Consider the following 24,692-nt stretch of genomic DNA (forward strand, 5'->3'; position numbering starts at 1 on the left):
TAAGGACAGAAATCCAGAAAAAGGCCTGTTTGCAAGGCTGGCCCTTGGCTGGTATCTAGGAACTTGAAGGGTAAACCATTCCCTACAGTGACATAAAACCTTCCCTAAATGATCAAAGTGGCTCATGGTGCCTAAACTGTACAAATAACATGTTACACTCTGAGCACCTGCTCTTCTTCTGGGAGTCACACACTTAGTCAACAGAAAGCCCTCATGACTTTTAGATCAAGCAACACCTTGTACCCAGGTCTGGCAAAGTTCCAGTAACTACAAAGTATTGCCCTTATTCATGGGAAATAACTCAAAACTTCGAAAAGAAAGACTTCAAATATTCAATTACCAAACATTCCCTAAACCAGGTGAGAACCCGATTAGCTCCAATCTGGTTTACTGTGCAGCCCCGGCACTGCAGTTATTCCCAAAGTAGCCCACAAGGGGGCAGTCCGTTGCAGACCAGCCAAATGCTCTCCAGATTTGTCTCACAAGCTTCACTGAGAAACAAAATAATTTAAAAGGCCATCTGGAGGTGAATGAACACAAACCTGGTAGAGCCCAATTTCACATGTCTGGGACAGAATTTGGAGTCTATATGATGGTTTGGCATCTCTGCATTGTAAGTCCTTCAAATACCCCAGCCTTGAGTTTAAACCCTGACAGTCCAGGGACAATTCAGGGCCAAGTGAATCACAAGTTCACAGTGAGCAAGGGTACGCAGGGACAAGCCCAGGGATAAGGAGATGACAGAATCTCAGGGTCACAGGGGACCCCGAGGGGCCACTTCCACCAGTGTTATAACCACGCTCATGCACAAGCAGACTGCACAAGAATGCCTGGCTTACTCTGAGCTGAAATCCACCTCCTCTAACTTCAAAGCCTGTTCTTCTACCCCTGGAATCATATAGAACAATCCTTTCTCCACAGGACAGTAGCCGAAGAGGTGCTCATGTGCCCACATGCTCCGCAACCTCTTGCCACAGGCAGGTGCGCTGGGGCCGCCTCTGCGCATCACCATCGACAGCCTCTGGAGAAATCGGGGGGAATCACTGCCTCAGCGCAGACCAGGAAATTTGAAAATTTGAAAAGCTATCCTAGTAGTCCAAACTTTTTCCTTTACACCGTTAGAAGACAGTGTTCTTAGGAGCTAGTTTCCCACACACTGAGTCGCAGTCAACGGTGAGACGTACATAAACGCACACGCAACTGCAGCCAAACATTCAGCCTGCCAGCCCAAGGGCGGTGGAGGTCCGAGGGAGAGCATTTACACCCAGCCTGGGATCCTACCGTCCTTCTCGTCCCAGGCAGGCAGCGGTCTCCAGAGATGACTCCCCAGGCCCGAGCTCCCGACAGTCTGCCTGGGAGGACGGGGTGGGAGTGGCGGGAGGGAAGGACCAAGCCCCGCGTTCCGCTCTATCCACGCCGCACGACAGCCGCGGCAGGAGCGGCTGCAGAAGGCAAGCAGAGCAAGAAGAGAACGCACCTGGGGCTGCACTCAAGGCGGGTCAAAACGCTCATTATCTGCGCTTCTCCCCAGACGTGTCCTTCAGGGACCAAGAAACCCCTTTGCCCCTCCCTCTGGGCCCATGACAGGGCATTAACCTGCGGTTCCTGGGAAAAGAAAATCAACATTCAGGAATTACAGAAGAAAAATACTGTATTTTAAAGACAGGGGCCAGGGCAAGAAAGAGAAGAGAGAAGGCTCCAGGGGCCTTATGAATTTCTCAAATAAACTGGCAGAGCCTATAAAAAGAGAAAATGTGCTTTGCCTTGAACCCAGCAATTTTATCTCTAAGAGTCAAACCTAAGAAAATGTGGAAAAAAGAATGAGGGCAGACGTAAGCATGTCCCGGGAAAGATTATTTGCAATAGGATGAAAGTGCAAACAACCAAGGTGCTTAACACACGGAGAACAGGGTTAGGCCATCCCTGACAACGAAACCACGGAACACTTGGCTGGGAGTTCCGAACTGAAAGAAAACTACAAGGAAACCCACGGTATATTGTTGGGTTAGGAGAAAAGGCAGGTTGCAGGAAATGAAAATAAACGCTGTGCATATGTTAAGTATGACACAGAAAAGTGTCTACGAAATTAGATGTAAGGGGTGACCGGAGGAGTCCCCTTTCAGGAGGGAACCTCCTGCAGTAGGGGTTGGTAACTGCATGGCTGTTGAAGACGGTGTTGGTTATTTCGTTCATGGCCTGTTTGACCAAAGAAGATGTACAATTTCAGTAAAGAAAACAGACAGGCACACATCCTATACCTGCTTGCCCAGCCAAGGCTCGGCAGCCCCTGCCCTGGTCACTGGGGCATCCCCAAGACAGCCAAGAAGAACCCAAAATGCCACAGTCCCCTGTCCACATCCAGGCCGCAGCACTCCCCATCCCCTCCGCACACTCAGAGGGCGAAGCGCCCGTCTGCCCAAGAGGGAACAGGCCCGGACCCAGGCCCATGAAGCCCCGCCCACCAGGGCAGCCTCACTTCCTGTGAGATAAACCATACCGAGGGCAGAAGGGCCCCACAAATCCCTCGAGCAAACACACAAGTCAAACAGCACTTTTACCCAGCAAGGGCCTCTTCACGTTGACAAGGCGTGGGAGGAAGCGAGCCACAAAACCGCCTTGTCCATGGAGACCGACCTTTACCCCCCAGGCCCCGTGGGGCACAAACCTGGGGCCTGCTGCCTGGGTGGAGGGGGCACGGGCAGCCCCGGCAGCTGGACACAGACCCCGCGGTGGCCAGGCCACTCCTCCCCCAGCCGCCAAGGCGGCGGCACTTGCCCGGTGACAGCCAGTGCCAATGAAGGACCTGTGGAGCCTGGAGCACGGGCATTTAGTCCTGCCCCGTGGGACAAGCCTTCAGGAAAAAGAAACCAGGGGATGGGCAAAGGGGCCGACAGAAAACACCCCCACTTTATTTGGGAGGAGGGGGACAGGACATGGAAGGAGGCGAAGAGAATGGAGATGCAACTCTCAGTCTGGCTGCCTGTCAAAGCCGTGTACCTCCGGAAGAAAGAGTCGGATTTGGAGGCAAAGAAGTTTTATGCTTCATGAGGGCAGATTTTTTGTGTGTGATGGAGGCTTTCTGAGATCTAATTCACCCTTTTAAAGTAAAACTTCAGTTGGTATTTAGTATCTTTATGAGGTTGTGCAATCACCACTGCCACACAATTCCAGAACATTTCCATCACCCCGAAGATAAATCCTGTAACCATGAAGCAGGGGCTCTCTGGTCCTCCTCCCCTCAGCTCCTGGAAATCGCTCATCTGTGCTGAGTCTCGACGGATTTACCTCTTCTGGACATTTCATGGAAAGGAATCCTGCAATACGTGACCGTCTGTGTCTGGCGGCTTTCATTCAAAATAATGGTTTCCAGGCTCATGCACATTGCAGCGTGCACCAGAACGTCATTCTGTTTCTGGCTGAATAGTACGCTGCTGTACGGGTAGACCACATTCTCCTCATCCATCCATCCATCAGTGGACATTTGCGTTGTTTCCACCCTGCGGCTACAGTGACCGATGCTGCCATGAACGTTTGTTCACAGTTTTGTGTGGACAAGTTCTCGGTTACCTTGGCTTTATATCTAGGAGTGGGTCGCTGCGTCACCAGGTAACACCCATGCTAACTTTTTTTTTAAGATTTATTTTATTTATTTATTTCTCTCCCCTTCCCCCCCACCCCAGTTGTCTGTTCTCTGTGTCTATTTGCTGCGTGTTCTTTGTCCGCTTCTGTTATTGTCTATTGTCTATTTGCTGCGTGTTCTTTGTCCGCTTCTGTTATTGACGGGAATCTGTGTTTCTTTTTGTCGTGTCATCTTGTGTCACTCTCCCTGTGTGCGGCACCATTCCTGGGCAGGCTGCACTTTCTTTCGCACTGGGCGGCTCTCCTTACGGGGTGCACTCCTTGAGTGCGGGGCTCCCCTACGCCAGGCATACCCCTGCGTGGCAGGGCACTCCTTGCACGCATCAGCACTGCACATTGGCCAGCTCCACACGGGTCAAGGAGGCCCGGGGTTTGAACCACGGACCTCCCATGTGGCAGACGGATGCCCTAACCACTGGGCCAAGTCCGCCACCCCATGCTAACTTTTTGAGGACATGCCAAACTGCCATCTAATGTTCCGACTAGCAATGTATAAGGGTTCCAATTTCTCCACATCCAGATCTGAAAGGCCCAGGACAATAACAGCAAACATCACCGAGCGCTTCAGACATGCCAGGCCCCTGGTGCTTGTGCTTTGCATTCAGGCCTCCTTTAATCTCCTCAGCAACCATGAGATGAACTCAGCCAAAAGCCCACTCTGCCACTTCCCAGCAAGGCTAGAAAGGTAGAGCTGCAAACTCTCTCAAAATGATGAATCTCCCAAAGAAGAATAAAATCTAAATTAGACTCCAAGGCAAAAGGTTATCTGATAATTAAGGTAAGCAAACTCACAGAGACAGACTCTAGATGTAAGTTATGAGGGGACGGGGTAGGGTAAGGAAATGAGGAGTGAATGCTTAGATTGCCCTGAAGTTCTGTTTGGATTGATGGTAAAGTTTTGGTAATGGACAGTGGTGCTGGTAGCACAATGCTGTGAACATAATTAACAGCCCTGAAATATATATTTGAAGGTGGCTAAAAGAGGATTTTTTAGGTTGTATACACGGAACTAGAATAAAAATTGAGAGGAAAAAAAACAAAGATGATCTGAGCCAAGGTCAGAGCAGGCAATGGCCAGGAAAAAAGGAGAAGCAAAGGGTGAAGTCAGGGAGGGCTGCCCACCCCTCAGACCAGGAGTCGCCCCTCGCAGTAGAGAGAGGCACGAGGCCTTGGCTGGGGCTCCGTGACCCACTGCCAGGCAGCTCCCGCTCATACCAGGAGCATGGGGGCAGGCCGGCCCGGATCGGCCAGAGCTTCCGACAGGTGAGGCCCACAGTCCTACATGGCTGCTCCGGGAAGCTCGGCACACAGGCAGGGCAGGTGCACAGGTGCTGGCCTCAAGGTGGCACTTCCTGTCAGTGGCACCTGCCTCCTCTCATCCTTGCAGCAATGCTCCAGGAGCATCGCCCCTCCCTCCTGGGACTTTTACCAGGACAGGGGAAAGGAAGGTGAGGGTGCTGCGGCAGCCACTCTGGGGTCATGTGTCGGGTCAGCCATGGAGGTGGCATGGGGACCACGTGGTCCATGGTGCTCCCCACAGGGCCCGGGGCCTCCGGCTGCTATCCTGGCCTGCACCTAACTCCCCTTCCTGGGAGCCTTTCCTCTTGCCAAGAACAAGCCAAGGCCTACAGTTAAGTACCAGCCCCCACCCCAGACTCAGGCCTGACCTCGGCCGGCCATATCCCCCAGCAGGGGGCTCATGGGAGGGATGTGGGGGCATCTCACAGCAAGGCTGTCCCAGGGCCCCCCACCCAGTCTGCTCCAGTATGCCACACAGGACCTCAGGAGTTATCAGCCAAACAAAATAAACCACAGAAGCAAATTTTTAAATAGAATATAGTGTATAATGGGAAAATACTGAAAATAGCCCTAGGTTTAGTCAATAGGAGACTGGCTGAATCATTTAAGTACTTCCATGGAATGCAATACTCTACGGAAGTTAAAAACAATGAGGTAGCCTTGTACCAAAATAGAAAGAAGTACATGACCTATTAAGCAAAGAAAAAAAAATTCTGGCCAGAAATTGTATCATATGATGCCATTTCTGTAAAATAAATGGAGACAGAAGGGTTTGTGTGTGTGTGCAGATAAAAGTCTCAAACCTTCCACTGGTAGTAGGCCAAGTACACTAATGGCAGTTATTTCTGTGTAGTGAGAATATGGGAAGAATTCTACTTTTAATTTTTGACATTCCTGTATCACCTGATTCTTTCATTATTCAGTACAAAATGTTTATTAATTTTGCAATTGGAAAAAATAACCATAGCATAAAAAAAGAAAAAAGCGCCCTCCCCCCCTTTCTGAAGAATTGGACCTGAAAGTGATTAGGTGTGGCAGAGCAAGGCAGGCACCCTGGAGGGGAGGTGCCCTGAGGGGGCTCAGGGCCTGAGTGGGATGGGGAGGGGTCCCCATGGAGGTGAGGCCCAGAGCAGGAGGGCCCAAGAAGGGCAAGATGGGCCTGGCATGGGGAAGGGGACAGAGGAGCTGGAGACAGGTTACAGAGGTGGGCACTGATCAAGGTTAACAGCTCAAAGAATAACAGGCACCAGGTTTCTCATCGTGTGAGGACTGGGGTAAAAAAAAAAGGGGGGGGAATGGGAGAAACCAGGCCAACCCCATGGTGTCAGTGTAAACTCATGGTAATAATCAATCGAGATGCAAATGTGTGTGCATACACATGTATGTATATACAGATATTCCCTACTTCTATCCACTGAGAAGGCCTAGGAGCAGTGACACCCCAATACCTATGAGCATAGCTGGCATTCAGATCTTGCCCCTAAGTACCGTTCTCCACTAAAAGGAATGAAGCCTCCTTGGAGAAATTGCTAATTTCCAGGGCTAGGGCAGGAGATGTATAAAATAAGCCTGGAGCATCTTATACCAGAGAGCAAGGAAGTGCTCAAATAATGATAGAAAATGTCAAAAAAAAAAAAAAAAAGACATAAGTGCAAGGCCGAAGAGGGGGTTCCCACTGGCCTCAACAGATTGTAGCCTAGTGACTAAAACAGGAAACCAGAGATGGATAGGTAAATTGATACACAGATGGAGGGATGGAGGACAGGTAATTGAAAATCTGATGACAAATGGGATATCTGCAGTTTCAATGGACAGCCCTAGAAACACTTCTGAATCACGAAGAGGAACTTTACAGTGGAGAAGCTTGGAGACATCGCCTCAGCCAAGTGATTCTAGTGACCAGTATGAGGAGCGGATCAGAGGGCAGCATTTCCCACCGACAGGATACAAGAGAAGAACGCAGGATCCCTTCTGTGACACTCCTACCAAAAATACACTAACCGATTCTAACCATGAGGATCAGAGAACTCTACATTGAGAGCCACCCTACAAAATAACTGGCCTCATGCCCGGGTCAAGAGGATGGGGTGAGGCATGCCAGGGCTCCACCCCGACACAAACTCTGAATAACCTACAAGAACTGGCAGAAACATCTTTCTCAAACAAAGCTCAAGAAAACGGTTAGACAACAGTACCAGGACGAGAACCGAATCAAGAAAAAAAGCTACCTACAAAGTTTTGGCTCTCATGGCACCCTGGCCGGCCCCTCGCCCACCCCTCACAGCTGGGCATGGGGTCAGCAGCGCTCCCAGGGTGGGTCCCTGACCCTGGATGCAGAGGGAGCAAAAGAACCCTCGTGCATATCCTGGCAGCATGCACGACCGGCCCAGCCTGCCTGGTGGTGACCTGAGGGACTCGCTGCCCCAGAGCGTGCCCTGCCACGGAGGGCGGCTTGCCCAGCTCCCCTGCAAAAGGCAGAAGGCAGCCGGGGGGGCGGCAGGCTGTCAAGCCATGCTGCCTGGGGCAAGGGACTGCTGGCTGGAGGACACAGAGGGCTGTGCTGTGAGGAAACTGCCTCCTAGGAAAGAGGGACATTCCTATGTATGTAAATGGGAATTCCCAGGGCCACAGAGCAAGCCCAGGGAAGACCTAACCTGCAGAAAGGGCTCTGAAGGAGAGCACAGGTCAATTTGCAAAGACTGGAAACAGTACATTCTTTCTCCTTTTTTAGCTCTTAGGCTAGCTGTTTACTAGCTTAAGGAACAAACACCTCAGACTCTAAATTCCAGCAATAACACATTTAAAAAAATCATTTAAAATATCAAAACATCCAGCTTTTAATGAAAGATTACAAAACATACAAAGAAAAGGAAGTGATAGGCCAGGTGAAGGAGATGATTAAAGTATTTGAAATTACCCAGGAGGAGGGGCCAGACCTGGGACATAACAAAGATTAAAAAAAAAAAAAAAACCTAAATATGTTGAAAGAGCTAAAGGAAAACATGGACAACAAACTAAAGGAAATTAGGGAAATGGCAGATGAATGCAGAATAGCAATAGAGATGGAAAATATGAAGGGAGTGGATATGGCTCCAGCGGTTAAGCACCCACCTCACACCCAGGTTCGGTTCAGGTGTCTCCTAAAAAAAAAAAACAACAAGCAAAACAAACAGAAAAGTCAACCCAGGGAAGCCGATATGGCTCAGTGGGTGGGCACCCATTTCCCATATACAGGGTCCTGGGTTCAATCCCCAGCCCCCATATCTTAAAAAAAAAAATTATGAAAAGGAATGAAACAGAGCTGAAGACGAGAGTAACAGAAAAATTTAAATTCCTTTAAGGTTTGGTTCAACAACAGATAGGGGCTAGGGAGAATCAGGTAAACTTGAAGATAAGACAGTTGAAATCATCCAGTCTGAGGAAAGACAAAAGAATGAAGAAAAGTGAACAGAGCCAGAGGGAACCTGTGAGACACCATCAAGCACTGTGGGAGTCCCAGGAGAAGAAGGAAAGAAAGGGGCAAAGAGAAAATTCAAAGAAATGGTAGCTGAAAACTTCCCAAATTTAACAAAAGACATGAATAACATAATAGCAATATAACAAAATATATCCAAGACGCTCAAGGAACCCAAAATAGGATAAACCCAAATAGACCCACAGTATAGTACTTTTTAATCACATAGTGCAATACCAAAGATTAAGAGAGAATTCTAAAAGCCCTGAAGAAATGTGTCTCATAAAGAAGCCTCAGTAAGATTAAGTGCCTATTTCTCATGGAAAACCATGGAGGCAAGAAGGCAGTGAGGTAACATATTTAAAGTGCTGAATGCAAACAATTATCAACCAAATTAAAACATTTCCAAAAAACAAAAGCTGAGGGAGTTTGTCTACCACTAGACCAGCCCTACAAGAGAGACTAAAAGAGTTTTGAAGGTAGAAAGGAAAGGACACTAGACAATAAATCGAAGCCACATGAAAAGCATCTCCAGTTAGGGTAACAGCTGGGGTATATATAAATACTAGCACCCTTGTGTTTTTGGTTTGTAACTCCACTTATCACTTCCTACAGAATCTAAAAGTCAGATGCATAAAATGTCATGAGAAATCAGTGATTTTTTATAAACAAAGTATATAAACCTGTAATTTACAAGAACTACATGAAATAGTTGGTACATACCATTGAAGTTAAGTTGGTCTCTACACAAACAAGAAAGTTAAGGATAGTGGACTTGGCCCAGTGGTTAGGGCATCTGCCTGCCACATGGGAGGTCCACAGTTCAAACCCCGGGCCTCCTTGACCCATGTGGAGCTGGCCCATGCACAGTGCTGATGTGCGCAAGGAGTGCCCTGCCATGCAGGGGTGTCCCCTGAGTAGGGGAGCCCCGCGTGCAAGGGGTGCGCTCCATAAGGAGAGCTGCCCAGCACGAAAGAAAGTGCAGCCTGTCCAAGAATGGCGCTGCACAGACGGAGAGCTGAAACAACAAGATGATGCAACAAAGGGACACAGATTCCCAGTGCTGCTGATAAGGATAGAAGCGGACACAGAGAGCAGACAACTGGGGGGGGGGGGAGGGAGAGAAATAAATAAAAAAATAAATCTAAACAACAAAAAAAGAAAGTTATAGACTTAAAACTATTTATAGGATGTATACACTTAAGCTCCATGGTAACTACAAAAAAAAATCAGTGAACCGCAGTCTCACAGAGATGGAAGTTACAATACGGGTAGTCAGGGGTGGGGAAGGAGGGGACAAGGTGAATGGGGAATTAACACATAACAGGCACAGGGTTTCTGTTTGGGAAGACAGGAATGGCAGGTGGTAAGGGCACCACAACAAGGAAAATGCGAGTAATCCCACTGAGTGGTTGAGATGGAAACATTTGCTATATGTGTGTGTGTGCATATATTCACACACACACCAAAAAGAGCAACTGAAGAGACAAAGACAACTAAATGCAATATGTGATCTTATACAAGAGGAGAAAAGGCTCAAAAGGAAATCTGGGGGACATATGAAAAAATTAGAATATAGACTGTAAGCTTTATATCAATGTTAAATTTCTTGAACTTGAACACTGCACTTAAGGTGATTACATAAGTGAATATTCTTTTCTTAGGAAATGTGCACAGCACTATTAAGTGTTCAAGCAGCATGATGTATATAAACAATAAACAAATGTTAGAAAATGGACTGATAGACAGTTAGATGATTATAAGATAGACAGACGGACCAGTAAGTTGCTGCATAGATAGAAGGAGAATGATAAAATGTTAAAATTGGTGCACCTGGATATTGGGGCATAGGGTTATTTTGAAATTCTCTATATGGCCTTTATTTTATTTCTGTAACTCTCTTGTATATTTGAAAGTATTTCAAAATTAAAATTTTAAAAAATAATAATTGGCCTGTAAGCTTCAAAAGAGTCAAGGTGACAAAGGTCAAGGGAGGCCTCGTCTACAGAGCAGACCTATTGTCCTTTTGAAGACAACGATCATGATCCTATACCAGGCACTCTTATCAAAATGGGTAAAATAAAGAAGTGACAACATGAAATGTCAGCAAAAGTGGAAAAAGTAGTAAAATTGCATGTTTAACTTTATAAGCTCATTGTTGGTGAGAAAACAAGATGACACAACCACTTTTGAAAGCAGTTTAGCAAGAGCTTATAAAGTTAAACACGCACTTACTACAGCAAACAGCAATCCCACTTCTGGGTAATTTACGTGAGAGAAATGAAAACTTATGTTCTCACAAAAACCAGCCTGGGTGGGAAGCGGATGTGGCTCAACTGATACAGCTTCCACCTACCATATGGAAGGACCTGGGTTCGATCCCTGGGGCCTCCTGGTGAAAAAGAAGATGAGAAAGTGTGCCTGCATAGCAAGCTGTGCCCACACAAGTGCCTGCATGGTGAGCCAGTGCCCGGCAAGTGAGTCACACAGCAAGATGATGATGCATCAAAAGAGAGACAAGAAGAGAGTCAAGGTGAAACGCAGCAGAAACCAGGAACTGAGGTGGCACAATTAACAGGGAACCTCTCTCCCCATCAGAGGTCTCCAGGATTGAATCTCAGTGAATCCTAGGAGAGAAAATGAGAAGACAACACAGACAGCAAAAACAACAGGGCAGGAAGAGGGGAAGGGGGGGTAAATAAATCTTTAAAAACAACAATAACAACAAAAAACCCAGCCTGGGGGGAGCAAATGTGGCTTAAGCAGTTGAGCACCCACCTCCCACATGGGAGGTCTAGGGTTCAGTTCCCAGTGCTTCCTGGGGGGGAAGGGGAACAAAAAACAAGGGAAACAGATGTGGCTCAAGCGACTGGGCTCTTGTCTACCATATGGGAGGTCCTGGATTCGATTCCCAGGGCCTTCTGGTGAAGACAAGCTGGCCCACACCATGGACACGGAGAGCTGACGGCCCACACTGTGGAGAGCTGGCGCTGCAAGATGACATAACAACAAAAAAAAGGGAGACTCAGAGGAAAGACCGAGACACAGCAGACCAGGAAGATGAGGTGGTGCAAGCAACTGAATGCCTCTCAACCACATGGGAGGTCCCAGGATTGGATCCTGGTACCTCCGAAAGAGAAAGAGGAGAAGAAAAGCAGACATGGAAGAACACACAGCGGATGGACACAGAGAACAGACAGCGAGCACAAACAACAATGGGGCGGGGGGACACGCACAAACAAACAAGCAAAGCAAACAAACAACAAAACAAAAACCAACTCAGAGGAGCCAACGTGGCTCAGTAGTTGAGTGCCGGCTTCCCACATAGGAGGTCTTGGGTTCAATCCCGGACCCCAATACCTCAAAAACAAACAAACAAACAAACAAACAAAACCAGTCTGCCTCTGGTGATAGCAGAGTGTATGGACAAACAACTGTGCTATATCCATACAATGGACTTCTACTCAGCAATAAAAAAGGAATGAATTACTAGTATGCACAGCAGTATGGGTGAAACTTGAATGCATTATGGTAAGTGCAAGAAGCCAGACTCCAACAGCTGTGTACTATGTAATACCATTATGACATTCTGGAAAAGGCAACAACTATAGGGATGGGAAACTAAAGGAACTGGGTGGAGGGAAGCGCTGACTACAAAGCTGCAGGAGGGAAGTTTTCAGTTGATAGGAGAGTTCTGTATCTTAATTGTGTTGGTGGTTACATGACTGTACATCTGTCAAAACTCACTGAAATTTATTTTTTAAAAGGGTAAATTTTACTGTATTCAATGATACCTCAATAAATCTGATTTTTTTTTAAATTAAAAGTAAGACAGTGTGGTGCCCTGGACTGACGGCATCATTCCAGGAGTGGGGTGACTGGTGAAGAGCTGAGGCTTGTCACCCTCCCTCTGCCAGTGAATGCAGTTACAGTAACCATTAAACAAAAAGCACAGCAAAATAAAAACGAACACCAAGTCAACCATCAACAAAAACCTCCAATGCCTTTCCCACAGCTCCTTTGCAGGATCCTGGTGCAGCTCTTCTTTTGGATTCAAATGTAAAACTGTCACCTGTCCCTCATTTAAACCCTTCTTCTTCCTAAGTCAGGAACCCACTCAAGAAGGCAGATTTTACTTTTCCTTGGAATGTCCACGACAGGATTCAGAAGGTAGGGGCTTGGACTGCAGAGGCCTGAAAAGGGGTGCTGGGAGCCGGCACAGGCCCTGGACTGTGGACAAGGGGCGGAGGAGCAGAGGCCCCATGCCCATCACTGGACCTCTCCTCTGGCCACCCTGCGATGCAGCTCCCCACCGATGCCAAGGCCCAGACTCGGGCTCTCTGTCCTCGGTCCCCTGGTCACCACTCTCCAGCCTCCTTGGTCTTATTGACAGCTGGGCAGGTTCCAACTTTGCTTCAGAACCCTGTGGGCCTGTGGTGCTAGGAACCGGGGAGAACACTGGCACAGGTGCTCAGGCTGGTGCAGGGGAAGCTTCTGGACCTCCGCCAGGCACTGGTTATCAGGGAGAAGCAAAACAGCCCCACAACTGGCCATCAGAGGCACCATGGAGCCGAGCTAACCCACCCTCACCTGCAGCCGGGAGAGCCAGCGCCACCCGAGGTCTAGGCCCGATTCCTGCAGCAAGGTCAGCTCCACTCGGAGAACTTCCAGGACCTCCCTCGGACCTACTGAACCTGAAACCCGCAGAGTCTGGTGGCGGGGGTGAGGCAGGGGGGCCTGGCAAGCCCTCCAGGGAGTCTGGCTTCTGATGCCCGCTAAATTTTGGAACCGCGTCTGCAGCCAGGGTGCATTTAACGGCCAGCGTGGGCTTTGCTTTCCCTTGTTTTACCAGCTGTCCAGTAGCCACACCTGAAGGAAACCCCAGGGATGAAATGCAGGGCTATCCTCTGACCCCGCAACTACAGAAATGGAAGGGGGCTTCCTCCTTTGCCAGTACACAACTCTAGCTCAGCTCCCTCCCGGGACTCAGAAAGACAGGAGCCAAGGCGAAAGGAGGTGACAATTCCAACACAGCAGCTGCAGCTGTGCCTAGCTCCCAGTGCTCCTTCCAGACACAGTACTTGTTCTAGAATCCTTGCTTCAGGGTCTGCTTCTGCAGCAATGGCCTATTGCTTCCCCATCACTCCCTCGTCTAGAGCACCATCCCTGAAAGGCCCAACTCAAGTGCCACCTCCTCCACAAAGGTCTCTGATTCAGAACTAACGACTCCATCCCCTGGGCTATTTCCTTCTGTTTTACACAGGGCAGAATGGCCACTTATCTCTCTGCCTCCCTGGCTGGATGCGAAGAGTAGGGACCATGCTAAGGAATGAAGAGAAAGCAGGCTTTCCAGAAGGGGGAAGGAAGGGTGAGAGGGCACAGAGAGCCAGAGAGCAACCCCTGCCCCCTGATGATTTATCACTACCTTCCCCTTCCAACCAGAAGCCACACTTTCAAGGAATCTCCACAGGGACACGAGGGAAATCCTCCAGCTCCTTCTCTTGCCAACCAGCCAGGAGATCTCTGTTTAATAAAACATCTCTCCTGTTACTTCCATTTGCATGGAATTTAAGGCATCCTTTACAAATGCTGCCCAAGAATGTCTCTTCTCCTTAAAAGCTCCCCAGTCATCGAAGAAGGGAAATGAAAGGCAGCTCAGAAAATTAGGTCAGGATGAATAGGGAGAAAGAAATACCAATTGCCTGAAACGAGCATGCATTCCCTGGGCAGACTGCACCAGCTACCCACACGGCAGGGTTGGAGCCAGGCTACAATAATGGGCCAGATGGCATGGGGGAAGCCACATGCTGAGCGGAAGAATGTCTGAAAAGATCTCAGCAGGGAGACACTGCAACCTCCCAGGCTGTTAGCAAAGGTGTGAGGAGTCGGTAGTGGAGTCCACGTGGAGAAGTGAAACAGGAGAGAGTACCTGATGACCTAATGCCAAACAGGTGGACTTACCAGGTGTGAGTTATGGCGGGAAACGCTACACCCCAGGCTCCCCCTACCAATACTCTCCTATGCCGAGTATAACCTGCCAGACTTTTCCCAAATGTTCTTTTTAGAGAGATGAAAGTGGGAAAGTAGAGGTGGTCTTATTTTAGAAACCTTGCCCCTACCTTTGTTTTCACAGAGACCAAGCACATGGAAACAACCAGGCTCCATCTAAACGCTCCGTGCCCTCCTGCCAAGGGCGGTGGTGGCTCCCAAAGGCTGGCAAGGGAAGAGCTGTCTCCTCTCACCGAGGTGGGCTGAGCCAGGAGGAATTCCCCAGGAGGTGCTGGAGCCCATCACCCATTCTGCCCCAAGCCCACCGCCAGCATCTGGGACCTTGCGAGGGCTGGGTGAGGCCAGAGCGAGCCTCGGCATCACGTGGAGGGCTCCGAGAGCAGCCCCGGCCAGGCCCCACCCTGAGTTTCCGACCCAGCAGGTGTGGGGTGAAGCTGAAGAGCTGGTTTTCTCACGAGCGCCTGCACGGTCCAGGGGCCACACTCTGTGAGCCACCGGCTTGGGCACAGTGGGAAGAGAGGCACATCTGTGCAACGGGCCTTCTGGGGAAGGAGACCCAAGAGGACACAGCCGTTTTCTTCCTAGGGACGGTCTGTGCTGGGGAAGGGAGTCTATGTCCGTGCTAAGACAGTCGCCACTAGCCACAGGTGGCTACTGAACACTGGAAATGTGGCTGGGAGAAGTGATTTCATTTTAATCAATTTAAATTTGAATAGCCACGTCTTTCAGCTCTGAACAGGACGCTGGAGCTGCTGCCACAGACACCCTGCCATCAGCATGATGCTCCCACGAAGAAGAGAGCACAGCCAAGAGGGCCACGTGCCGCAGCGGGCCGACCTCGGGGCTGCACCTCTCTCGTTTAGGACGTGCGTGTGTCCCTGTTGCAGCCACGGGCTTCCTGGCCTATACAGCCAAGAGCGCCTTTAAGGCAGCCTGTGGAAAGATGTTGCTGCACACCCAGAGGACAAGGGCAATGGAAAAGAGAAGGGCGAGGAAACCAAAACGTGGCTCCCTGGGAACCTAGGAGCGTTTGTTCCGGCTGGAAGGGGTGACGAGTGCTTTCTGCGTTAAAGGCCTGGGCACAGGCGGGGAAGCTGCCCCTGCTCCAGAGGGTCCGTCAGAGGGTTGCACCCTGCCTGCCTGTGGCCGGTGGCATCGCTGACCCCTCCACCCCAGGTGTGGAGCCGGCATCACACGGGATAAAATCAGCCAGCGGACTGCCCACATGAGGCCTCTCCCAGGGCACGCAAAGGGCCAGCCACACAGAAAACATCTTCCCACTCATGCCTCAAATTCCACCGTTAATAATAAGGGTTAAGCAATTCCTCTGTCTGGAAGCCTTTTTTAAATTTCAAAGGCTCCTAGGAAAGGTAATACTTTAAACCTTAAATGTCGAGGGGAATGAATTTGTCAGATCATTGTTACTCGTTCCCAAGGGAGAAATGAGGTGCCATAAATTCACAGGTTTTTTTGTTTATTATTATTATTATTGAAAAAATGAAAATGCTCTAATGATGATTGAAGTGATAAATGCACAACTATGTGATTATACTAAATACTGCAGATGGTACACTTTGGATAAACTGTATGCTTTATTAATATATATCAATAAAATTGATTAGGTTAAAAAAAAAAACAAAACACAGGGAGCCGAGCAGAGGTGAGGCAAGAGGGTGCATTGAGGGTTTACCCAGTTCAATTTTCTAGAAGCCCCCACCTTACCCTCTGTTGACCCTGATGCCCCACCCCCATGCCCTTCCTCAAGGGTCAGTCCCATGTTCAAAATGCCAACTACCCCACATTCACTCGATGAGTCTAAAGACGTCCAAAGCAGGCAGAGCAACAAAAACGAGCATGCCACGGCCGAGAACAGGCCCCTGGCTGCTCAACAGGATGAGAGCACCCTGTTGGTCCTCTCTTCCCCTCACCACAATGGCCCCACTTACTGTAATCACTAATTAACCATCTCCCCCATGCACCCCAAGATCTATGTGTGCAATGAGGGACCAGTCCTTCCCATTCTCCACCAAACTCCAGAGCCTACTCTGGCTCATGGGAGGTCTTCAGTAAATAGGGGTCAGATTCACCTATGAAAGCTCTGCCTGTGGCTAATTCTGGAATCTCAGGCATGAGGCTTCCCTGCCCTGGATGTCAACTTCTGCCTCTGTCGATATAGGGAGGAAAGAAATAATTGAACCATGACCTCTACAAGCCCTTCTGGCTCCACAACTCCAGCACTCACCACTGAGGCAGCACCCAGCAGACTGGAGCCACAGAACCCACACTGGGGGTGCTAGAGGATGTCACCCAGGGACCCTATTGCAGAGGTGGTGAAAGACGAGAAAAGAGACACCGTCTTCTTGCCGGTGTGTCGGTAGTGATGCAAGAGCAGGGCCGACCTCACCTTAGGGGTCTCTGAAACCCAGGATCAGAAAGACACATCCAGTTCAGCATGGATGGCTGTCCCTGGCCCCAAGGTCACACGCTGTCCAGGGGGCTGTTACTGCTTACAGTGGAGTCTCAAAATGCAAACAGTCTCACGGATTGTGGTTGCCGAGGGGAACAAGCTCCCTGAGAGGGTCGACATCCTGACAGGGTGGGGGGGGTAATGGCAACACATGTGCCTCCCCCTGCACCCCCCTCCTTTCTAACACCTGAACCAGAGTCCTGCCCTTCTCCATGATATGGCAGGGACAGATGCAGGACATTATATATCCTGCCATAACCACTGGGAGGACTGGGAGTGTGTGAACTGCAATGTACACTGAAGTCCATGCAGTGTAGCAGGGCTCCAAAATGTAATCACCAAGTGCAGAGAAGGTGCCGTGCTGATGGGAGAGGTTCTGATGTGGGAGGAGTGGGGGGGGGGGTAATATGGGAACCTCTTACATTTTTTAATTTAACATTTTGTGTGATCTATGTATCTTTAAAAAAGAAAAGATTTTTAAAAAAAGAGGACTAAGTGCAGATGGGAGGAAGAGAATGGAAATGAAGGGAGAGGATAGCCCTGAGGGATGTGACAAGTGAGGGCCAGAATCCAGCCCAGGAGCCGGGGGCTCTAGCCCACACCCAGACCCCACCCGCCTGGCCACCTCCCAGCGGGGTACTCACCCACACTGCTGAGGGAGCTGCCGCTCTCCGAGTCCAAAGGCATGATGGACAGGACACTCTAGGTGGAGCCTGGGGACAGAAGGAAGACAGATGGTTACCAGCCCCGGAGTTGCTGCTCACCTCACCCAGACAGCTGCCAGACCAACTGGTCCTCAGTCAACACCAGGCCATGATGACCAACGCCGGGACTAGAACTCAGGAACCAAGAGCCAGGCAGGGGGAAGCGGGTGTGGCTCAAGAGGCTGGGTGCCTGCCTACCACATGGGAAGTCCCGGGTTTGGTTCCCAGTGCCTCCTAAAGAAGACACAGAGCAGACAACTGCGGTCACCCCTCGGGCTGAAGTGTGCTTTGCTGGTCTGGCGGGGGAGCAGCCGCGGCAGGCCCAGCCGCTGCCCTCATAATAGGGTGGCTGGTCGGACTCACCGCCACCCCTGAAGGGAGCTCGGCATGGGCGCAGAGTGTCCTCGGGTCTCCCCTTCTCAGCGGCCATGCTTCTGCGGCCGCCCCTCCTCCCGGGTAGCGCCACACGATGCCTTCTTTCTCCCTGCGCAGGCGCAGGGCGGAAAATTCTAGTCTGCCCTTTTCCCCTCCCCCGACAGCAGCAACAGCCAGGCGTGGGCGGAAAAATCCAGTCTGCCCTTTTCCCTTCCCCCGACAGCAGCAACAGCCAGGCGTGGGCGGAAAAATCCAGTCTGCCCTCCACCCCAGCAACAGCAGCCACCAATCCCTAAACCCTGCCCCTTCCCCCAGCAACAGCGACAGCCAATCCCTAACCACCACCCCTCCCCCGTCCAGTACCGCCCACTGACCTTTCGCCAGCAACCAATCAGAACAGGGCGTGGCTTCGACCAATCAGCCTTCCCCAGCCCCTATAAAACTGTTGCCTCTCCCTCAATAAAGTGGACTTGCGTGTTTACCTTGTCTCCACGGTAGTTCTTCTGCCGTGCGCCCTCCAGTCCTGAGAGCCCCCGACAAGGGCCTGGCCTCCCTTGTCCCCAGTTCGTCGCCTGCTTCTCTGGGCAACCCCTTCGTCGCCTGCTTCTCCGGGCGACCCCTTCGTCGCCGGCTTCACCGGGCGACCCCGTCAGCCGAACCGCGCAACCCCTTGTGAGACCGATCCCTCGTCTGCTGCCGGACCGACCCCTCGTCCCAGGTGGGACTGACCCCTTGTCCCAAGCGGGACCGACCCCTCGTCCAGAGCTGGACCGACCCCTCATCCGCAGCCAGACCCCACCTCTACCGACCGAGCAAGCCGCCGCAGACAACAAGTGCAAATGACGGTGATGGGGGGTGGGGAGAAATATATAAGTAAAATAAATCTTAAAAGAAAATAAAAATAAAGAGCTGGGCAGAGAAGGGGCAGTCCACCTAGCCCTCCACTGCACCTCTCTGCAACATTCTGGCTCAGGGGAGCAGCTCAAGGGGCAGAGTGGCAACTGGGAGTCACTGCATTGGCTTCCTGCTGGGACATCTGGGGAAAGGCTTAGCCAGGGTACAACAGGCCCCAGGGATTTCCTGCGGATTGTCATCAACGTGATCTGGCAGAGGCAGCAGGGCATCAATTAAGCATCAACCGAACTATTGGTTCTGCTATGTCCTAGCTGTCCTTAATAATTTAGTCAGTGTCTTCTTCCTGATTAAACATTACTCATAAACTTATGAGCAATTACACCATCACCAAAGCCAGGGAGTAACACAGGCTTTCCTTTTTCCTTTTTTTAAGTCTTGGTTGACAATGTTAACTCCTGATCTTTGGACACAATTAATTTGAATTCAGATATTTTCAAAGCCAGGATGTTGTCCTCCTGGCATCTGGGGGAAAAACAAACCTTGGATCTGGAATCCCCATTTCTGAACCCACAACTCAAGTCTACCTAAAGAAGCTAAGTCAGGCCGAGCAAGTCACTTCAATTTTCTGGGACTCTATTAATGATTTTAGAAACAAATGGTGTGCTTTGCTTATCAAGACTACAAATGAGGGAAGCAGATTTCGCTCAACTGATAGAGCATCTGCCTACCATATGGGAGGTCCAGGGTTCAAACCCAGGGCCTCTTGACCTGTGTGGTGAGCTGGCCCATGCACAGTGCTGATGTGCACAAGGAGTGCCATGCCATAGGGGAGCCCCCCACCCAAGAAGTGCACCCTGCAAGGAGAGCCACCCCACATGAGAAAAGCGCAGCCTGCCCAGAACTGGTGCCATGCACACGGAGAGCTGATGCAACAAGATGACACAACAAAAAGAGACACAGAAGAACACACAGTGAATGGACACAGAGAGCAGATTGGGGGGGGAGGGGGAGAGAAATAAATAAAAATACATCTTAAAAAAAAAAGACTGCCAGTGACAGAAAATTAAGAGGGAGGGAAAATCAACTCCAATTCTTAACTGGGAGTTGGGGGTGGAGCACAACATGCAGAGATTATGGATCAAATAAAATAGGCTGATGAGAGGAATGCAGTGTTTTATACTTGGAATCAAAAGAACTATGCAGTGAAGAGTTGTGCACCATGGCACTGGGAGGGCAAGCCAGAGGTGGCTTTTTGCAGTGGAGTCTTTGAACAAGCCTTAGGGCCTTGGTAACAAAAAGCTCCCAAGAAGGAATAAGTTCTTGGGCTCAGGAACAGAAACGTGGAGGCCAGATTTAAGGGGTTCTCTTCCACCTCCACTCTGGACTAGCCACCCTACACCTGGACATCCTCAGAAGGGGAGGAAGATGCTGAGGAGATGGGGCAGAAATAGCCAGGGGGACTCAAAGACTTGTATGGGGGGGCAGGAGACCCCAAGGGGGGAATGGAAAGACCATGTGTGTAAGCCGAGTGGGAGGGGCACCTGAACATAAAGGTGTTCCGGTGAGCGGGCACGTGTGTCCATCAGAAAAAGAGACAAAAGGGGAGGGAAAAAGAGAAAGCAAGGAAAAAGAAGGATTTGGGCAATGGGGAGAACAAGGACAGTGGCCAGGAATGACGGGCAGCCTCTTTAGCACACTTTCTGGGTTGAACCTCTGAAGAACCTGAGGGTGTTTAGACTGGATGGAAGGGAACAGGGAGGTGTTCTAATCCAAACAGGACTGTCGGAAGGGATTAAATGCATCCTATATGGCCTTCAGCAACAGAACTGGGAACAGCGGTTGATGCTGGAGGAAGCTGCAGCTCTCCACAAGCTAGGACACGCACCCACACGCTTCCTGCTCCAGGGGCCTCCAGTTTCTTGGGGTGAAATCCCCTCGGGCGCCCGTGTTCGCAGCAGGCCCAGCGCTCACTGGGCTTGTGCTTATCACCCAGGATGTGTCCAGCTCCAAAGGGAGATGGACCCAGAAAACCCTGATCCATCCCGAACTTCTACGATCTCACTGAAAACTGAATGAGGGGAGCCGACGTGGCTCAAGCAGCAGAGCACCTGCTTCCCACATGGGAGGTCCCGGGTTTGCTTCCAGTGCCTCCTAAAAACAGCAAGCAAACAAAAAACCAACTCAGGGGATGGGATGTGGCTCGGTGGCTGAGCACCCTCTTCCCACAGACGAGGTCCTGGGTTCAGTCCCTAGCCCCAGGACCTCAAAAAACAAAACAAAACCATATTCAAGGCTCAGCCTCCCATATTTAAAGTCAACCCACCCGCTACAGCTTTCCTGCCCATTCACACCTCCACATTTTGGTCTCAGCAAAACAATGCGCAACATGATGTTTTCCAAAATCTCTCTCTTCCCATTCCATAAATATTAATTGTTGCTTACAGATCTGTGAAACCAAGTCAAATTTCACGTTAGGCAAATCCACTGGTATCTTTCAAGATCAAGAACCCAACGCAAGGTCTATCTCCTAAACTCAATCGCCATTTTTAAATTTTTATTTCTTAAGCGGTACTGGGGATTGAACCTTGGAACTCCTGCATGGGAAGCAGGCACTCAACCACTGAGCCACATCTGCTCCCCAGTTTTTTCTTTTAATGGGAGTAAGGGAGGCTAGCTGTGTGGCTTTATTTTTTTTTTTTCGGTAAAACGCCTCCTAAGAAAAGCCGGCACAGATGGGCGCAAACATTCTGCTCAGAGGCCTCTGCTACGCCCAATCCTCCTTGTGACTCTGCAGCCTGCTCTCCACTCATTTTCAAGGTTGGCATCAATGGCACCCCACCTTCCACTAAGGTGCCCTCCTGTTCACCCCCCCATGGTGCGTTCCACTGTTAATTAACGTGGCAAACGCCACCTCCCTTGGTGGGGGGAGTCCCCCGGCCAACCCCGACACGTTCTGTCCCTCTGCCCGGTCCCCCAGTCCTGACCTGGGGCAGGGTGACATCTCTCTGCATCTCTGGGCATCACCTCCCCCCCCCCAAGTCAGCTGGCAGGGCTCCTAGGAGCCGGGGGCGGGGGTCAGGAGTGATTGTAATTGGAAAGAGCCCAGATTTTACAATGTTCTCAGCGCCTTGGACGTCATGGGGGTGGGGGGAGCCTGAAGACGCTGTTGTCTTGGTCACACCTTGTCTCTGCCCCTATTGTTGTCTTAAAAGCCTGTGTGGTCAGGGCTGTTGGGAATAGGCAAAGACAGACCCTCCTGGAGTCACGCCGCGTCCTTCCAGGCTGGTGTCCCGGGAATTTCACAATCAAATCCGGAGGCCGATGCGAGTCCCGTCCACTCCCACGCTTCCCTGCCCAGTGGCCCTCAGGGTCCGCCACTGCCCAGTCCAGGCTCCACCCCAACCCACCCTATAACCTGAGGCAGCTCCAGACGTGGGCCGCAGGGAGAAACGGGAGATGATGAGCACTCCCCAGCGCACGGAGAGGCCCGGGCTAACCAGGAAGCAGAAGCAGCCCCCTCCCGTCCCCCACCCCCCCACAGAGCCCGGACGGGTTCAGGAGGCTCAGAGGCTCCTGCAGCGCCCCAAGCCCAAGCCTGTGCAGAAGTCCCCAGGGGACCCAGAGAAATCAGTAGGATGAGAGCGATCTGGAAGCACTTCCAGAAAAGAAAAAGCTGAGGCCACGCTTCAGTGGGTCAGAGTGATAGATCTGCAAGTTTGCCATCAGAGGACTTATCCCGGGACCTCGTCAAAGGACAGTTTCCCACTCCAACGGGGGTGGGGCCTGAGGGTCTGCACTTCTAACAGGAAAGGCTCCCAGGAGATGTGGTCTGGACAGGCGCCCTCGCACTTGCAGGAGATGGGCAGATGGGGTGCCAGTGCGAGTGGTGGCAGAGCCCTGGGGGGGAGCCCGACTGGGTCTGGGGACCCCCAGGACTACAGGCCTGGCCCCTGGGCAGCGTCTGCATCCTTTCCAAGGCCCGGCCTGGCCTCTGCGAATTCTATTAATTCTGTGACTCAGGCCCTCAGGTCACAGGGACCACTTCAAAAGCACTTCCAGTAAAATCATCCGAGCGAAAAAAGAGAACACCCCAGCCCTAGGGCCCAAGCCTGCAGGGCCCAAGAGAGTTGGGGGTGCCCTCTATGCAGCCCTTCATTCACCTGGAGCTTGCAAAGGTGGGGGGGGACGGACGACACACCAGGACGACCACGACACACTCTTCTTCCACCCGGCAATGAAGCCCTTCACCCGGGACTCGTCCGCCTCAGCCTTGAACACCAGGCGGAGCTCTTCCCGTTCTGCCTTCCCCAGCCTTCCAAGGACAGGCTCACTGGCCGCGGGACCCCGCCCACTCCGTCCCCCTCCCCGGCACCTCGGGACAGGGGAAGCGGTGCTCCCGGGGGCTCTGGGGTCCCTGAAGGCAGAGCAGGGGGTGCTGCCCGCACACTACCAGGCCCCCCCTTTGCCCACCTCCAGATCACACCCTGAGGGACCCACCGCCCCACACTCATGGGTGTCGGTCAGGATCCCGACACACGCCCTGAGCCCTGCGAGGCACCGGGCTAGGTTTCAGTAGAAGACAAGCCGGGGGTCAAGAGCCTTGGGGGCTACTCGCCTGCTGTGAGACTCTGCGGAAATCCCTGCCCCTCTCTGGGTCTGTAAACCGAGGCAGCACACTGCCGTGATGAGAACATGGATGCCAGAGCCAGCCTGCCTGAGGTCACCTCTCAACTCTGCCATTTACCAGCTGTGTGCCCTTAGGTAAGTGACTTAGCCTCTCTGTGCCCACCATTTGCTTATCTGTAAAATGGGATCATAGCAGGACTTACCTCATGGAGATGTTGTGAGGTCATCTGAGTTAATAAATAAAAGGCGCCTGACACAGCAGCTGGCATGGACAGCAGTCCAAGGGTATGCTCCTGTTTTTATCTTCAAAGGAGACCACTAAGTGCCAGGACTGAGCTGAGCACGTCACATGCACTGTCTCATTTCATTCCCCTAACAATCCTGTGGTTATCATTATCATCATTTTACAAAGGGGGAAACTAAGGGTTAGAAAAATGGAGCCACTTGCTTAATGAGGGTCATGGTACAGCTAATAAGGGGACAACAAGGAAACAAAGCCAGGCAATCTGGCCCCAGTGCCTGTGCTCTTAGCCCCTGTATACAGTACTTCTGCCTGGCTCTAGAAATGCAAATGCAGTCAGGGAGGACTTCCTGGAGGAAGGGGTCTGGAGTGAGTGGTCCCTGGGGGCTGGTGGACTTGGATAAGTACAAGAGAAGCCAGATCAGCTTGAAGCCAGACAAGCAGTAGAACCTGCACCCTGTGCAAGTGAGAAGCCTCCAGGCCCAGGGCCGCCCAGAATAGATGCTCCAGGGGCGGGGGGCTTGTTGCCTCCCCGCCCTCCTCCCCCCTCTAAGGCATTCTGAGCTGAGCAAGAAATGAGACTGAAAAGGGGAGGGGGGGTCAGCCCTCCCTGGAGAATCACTCAACTCAGTGCTGCAGAGATAAGGCAGTGGGAGGGGGAGCTGTCTGCTCATCACCCGGTGCGAGCCCCCTTTCTGCTTCCGAGGTCCCCGAGGTGCTGGGAGGGCGCCTTCAGCTGCTAAGAAGCCTTCCTGCAGGCCTGTGCCCAGGGCCCTGCAGCTCCCCTGGGGGCCTCAGACTCCCGCACTGTAACAGCTCACTCCAAGGCTGCGGGCCCCGAGACCCAGACTTGAAGGCTGCCAGCCCCAGCATTCCAGGAGAGGTGACCAAGGGATGGGGGACCGAGGGATGGGGGACCGAGGCCCGGCAAGCGGCTGCACTGCACATACACGTGCCCACCTTGGGCGGGGGGGAACGCTGTTCTCCTGACATGCCCTGAAGAAGTGGGTAACAGAGGACCCC

General features: G+C 51.3%; 1 protein-coding gene across 1 annotated transcript in view; it reads right to left on the minus strand.

Moving 5' to 3' along the window:
• Nucleotides 1–24,692, minus strand: part of LOC131278920 (disks large homolog 5-like) — a 76,957-nt gene that overhangs the window by 45,022 nt on the left and 7,243 nt on the right. Inside the window, 1 exon segment of the mRNA XM_058299557.1 lies at nt 17,513–17,581. Coding sequence (XP_058155540.1) covers nt 17,513–17,581 — 69 coding nt within the window.

Source organism: Dasypus novemcinctus, chromosome 6 (assembly GCF_030445035.2).
Source record: "Dasypus novemcinctus isolate mDasNov1 chromosome 6, mDasNov1.1.hap2, whole genome shotgun sequence".
NCBI classification, from domain to species: Eukaryota; Metazoa; Chordata; class Mammalia; order Cingulata; family Dasypodidae; genus Dasypus; species Dasypus novemcinctus.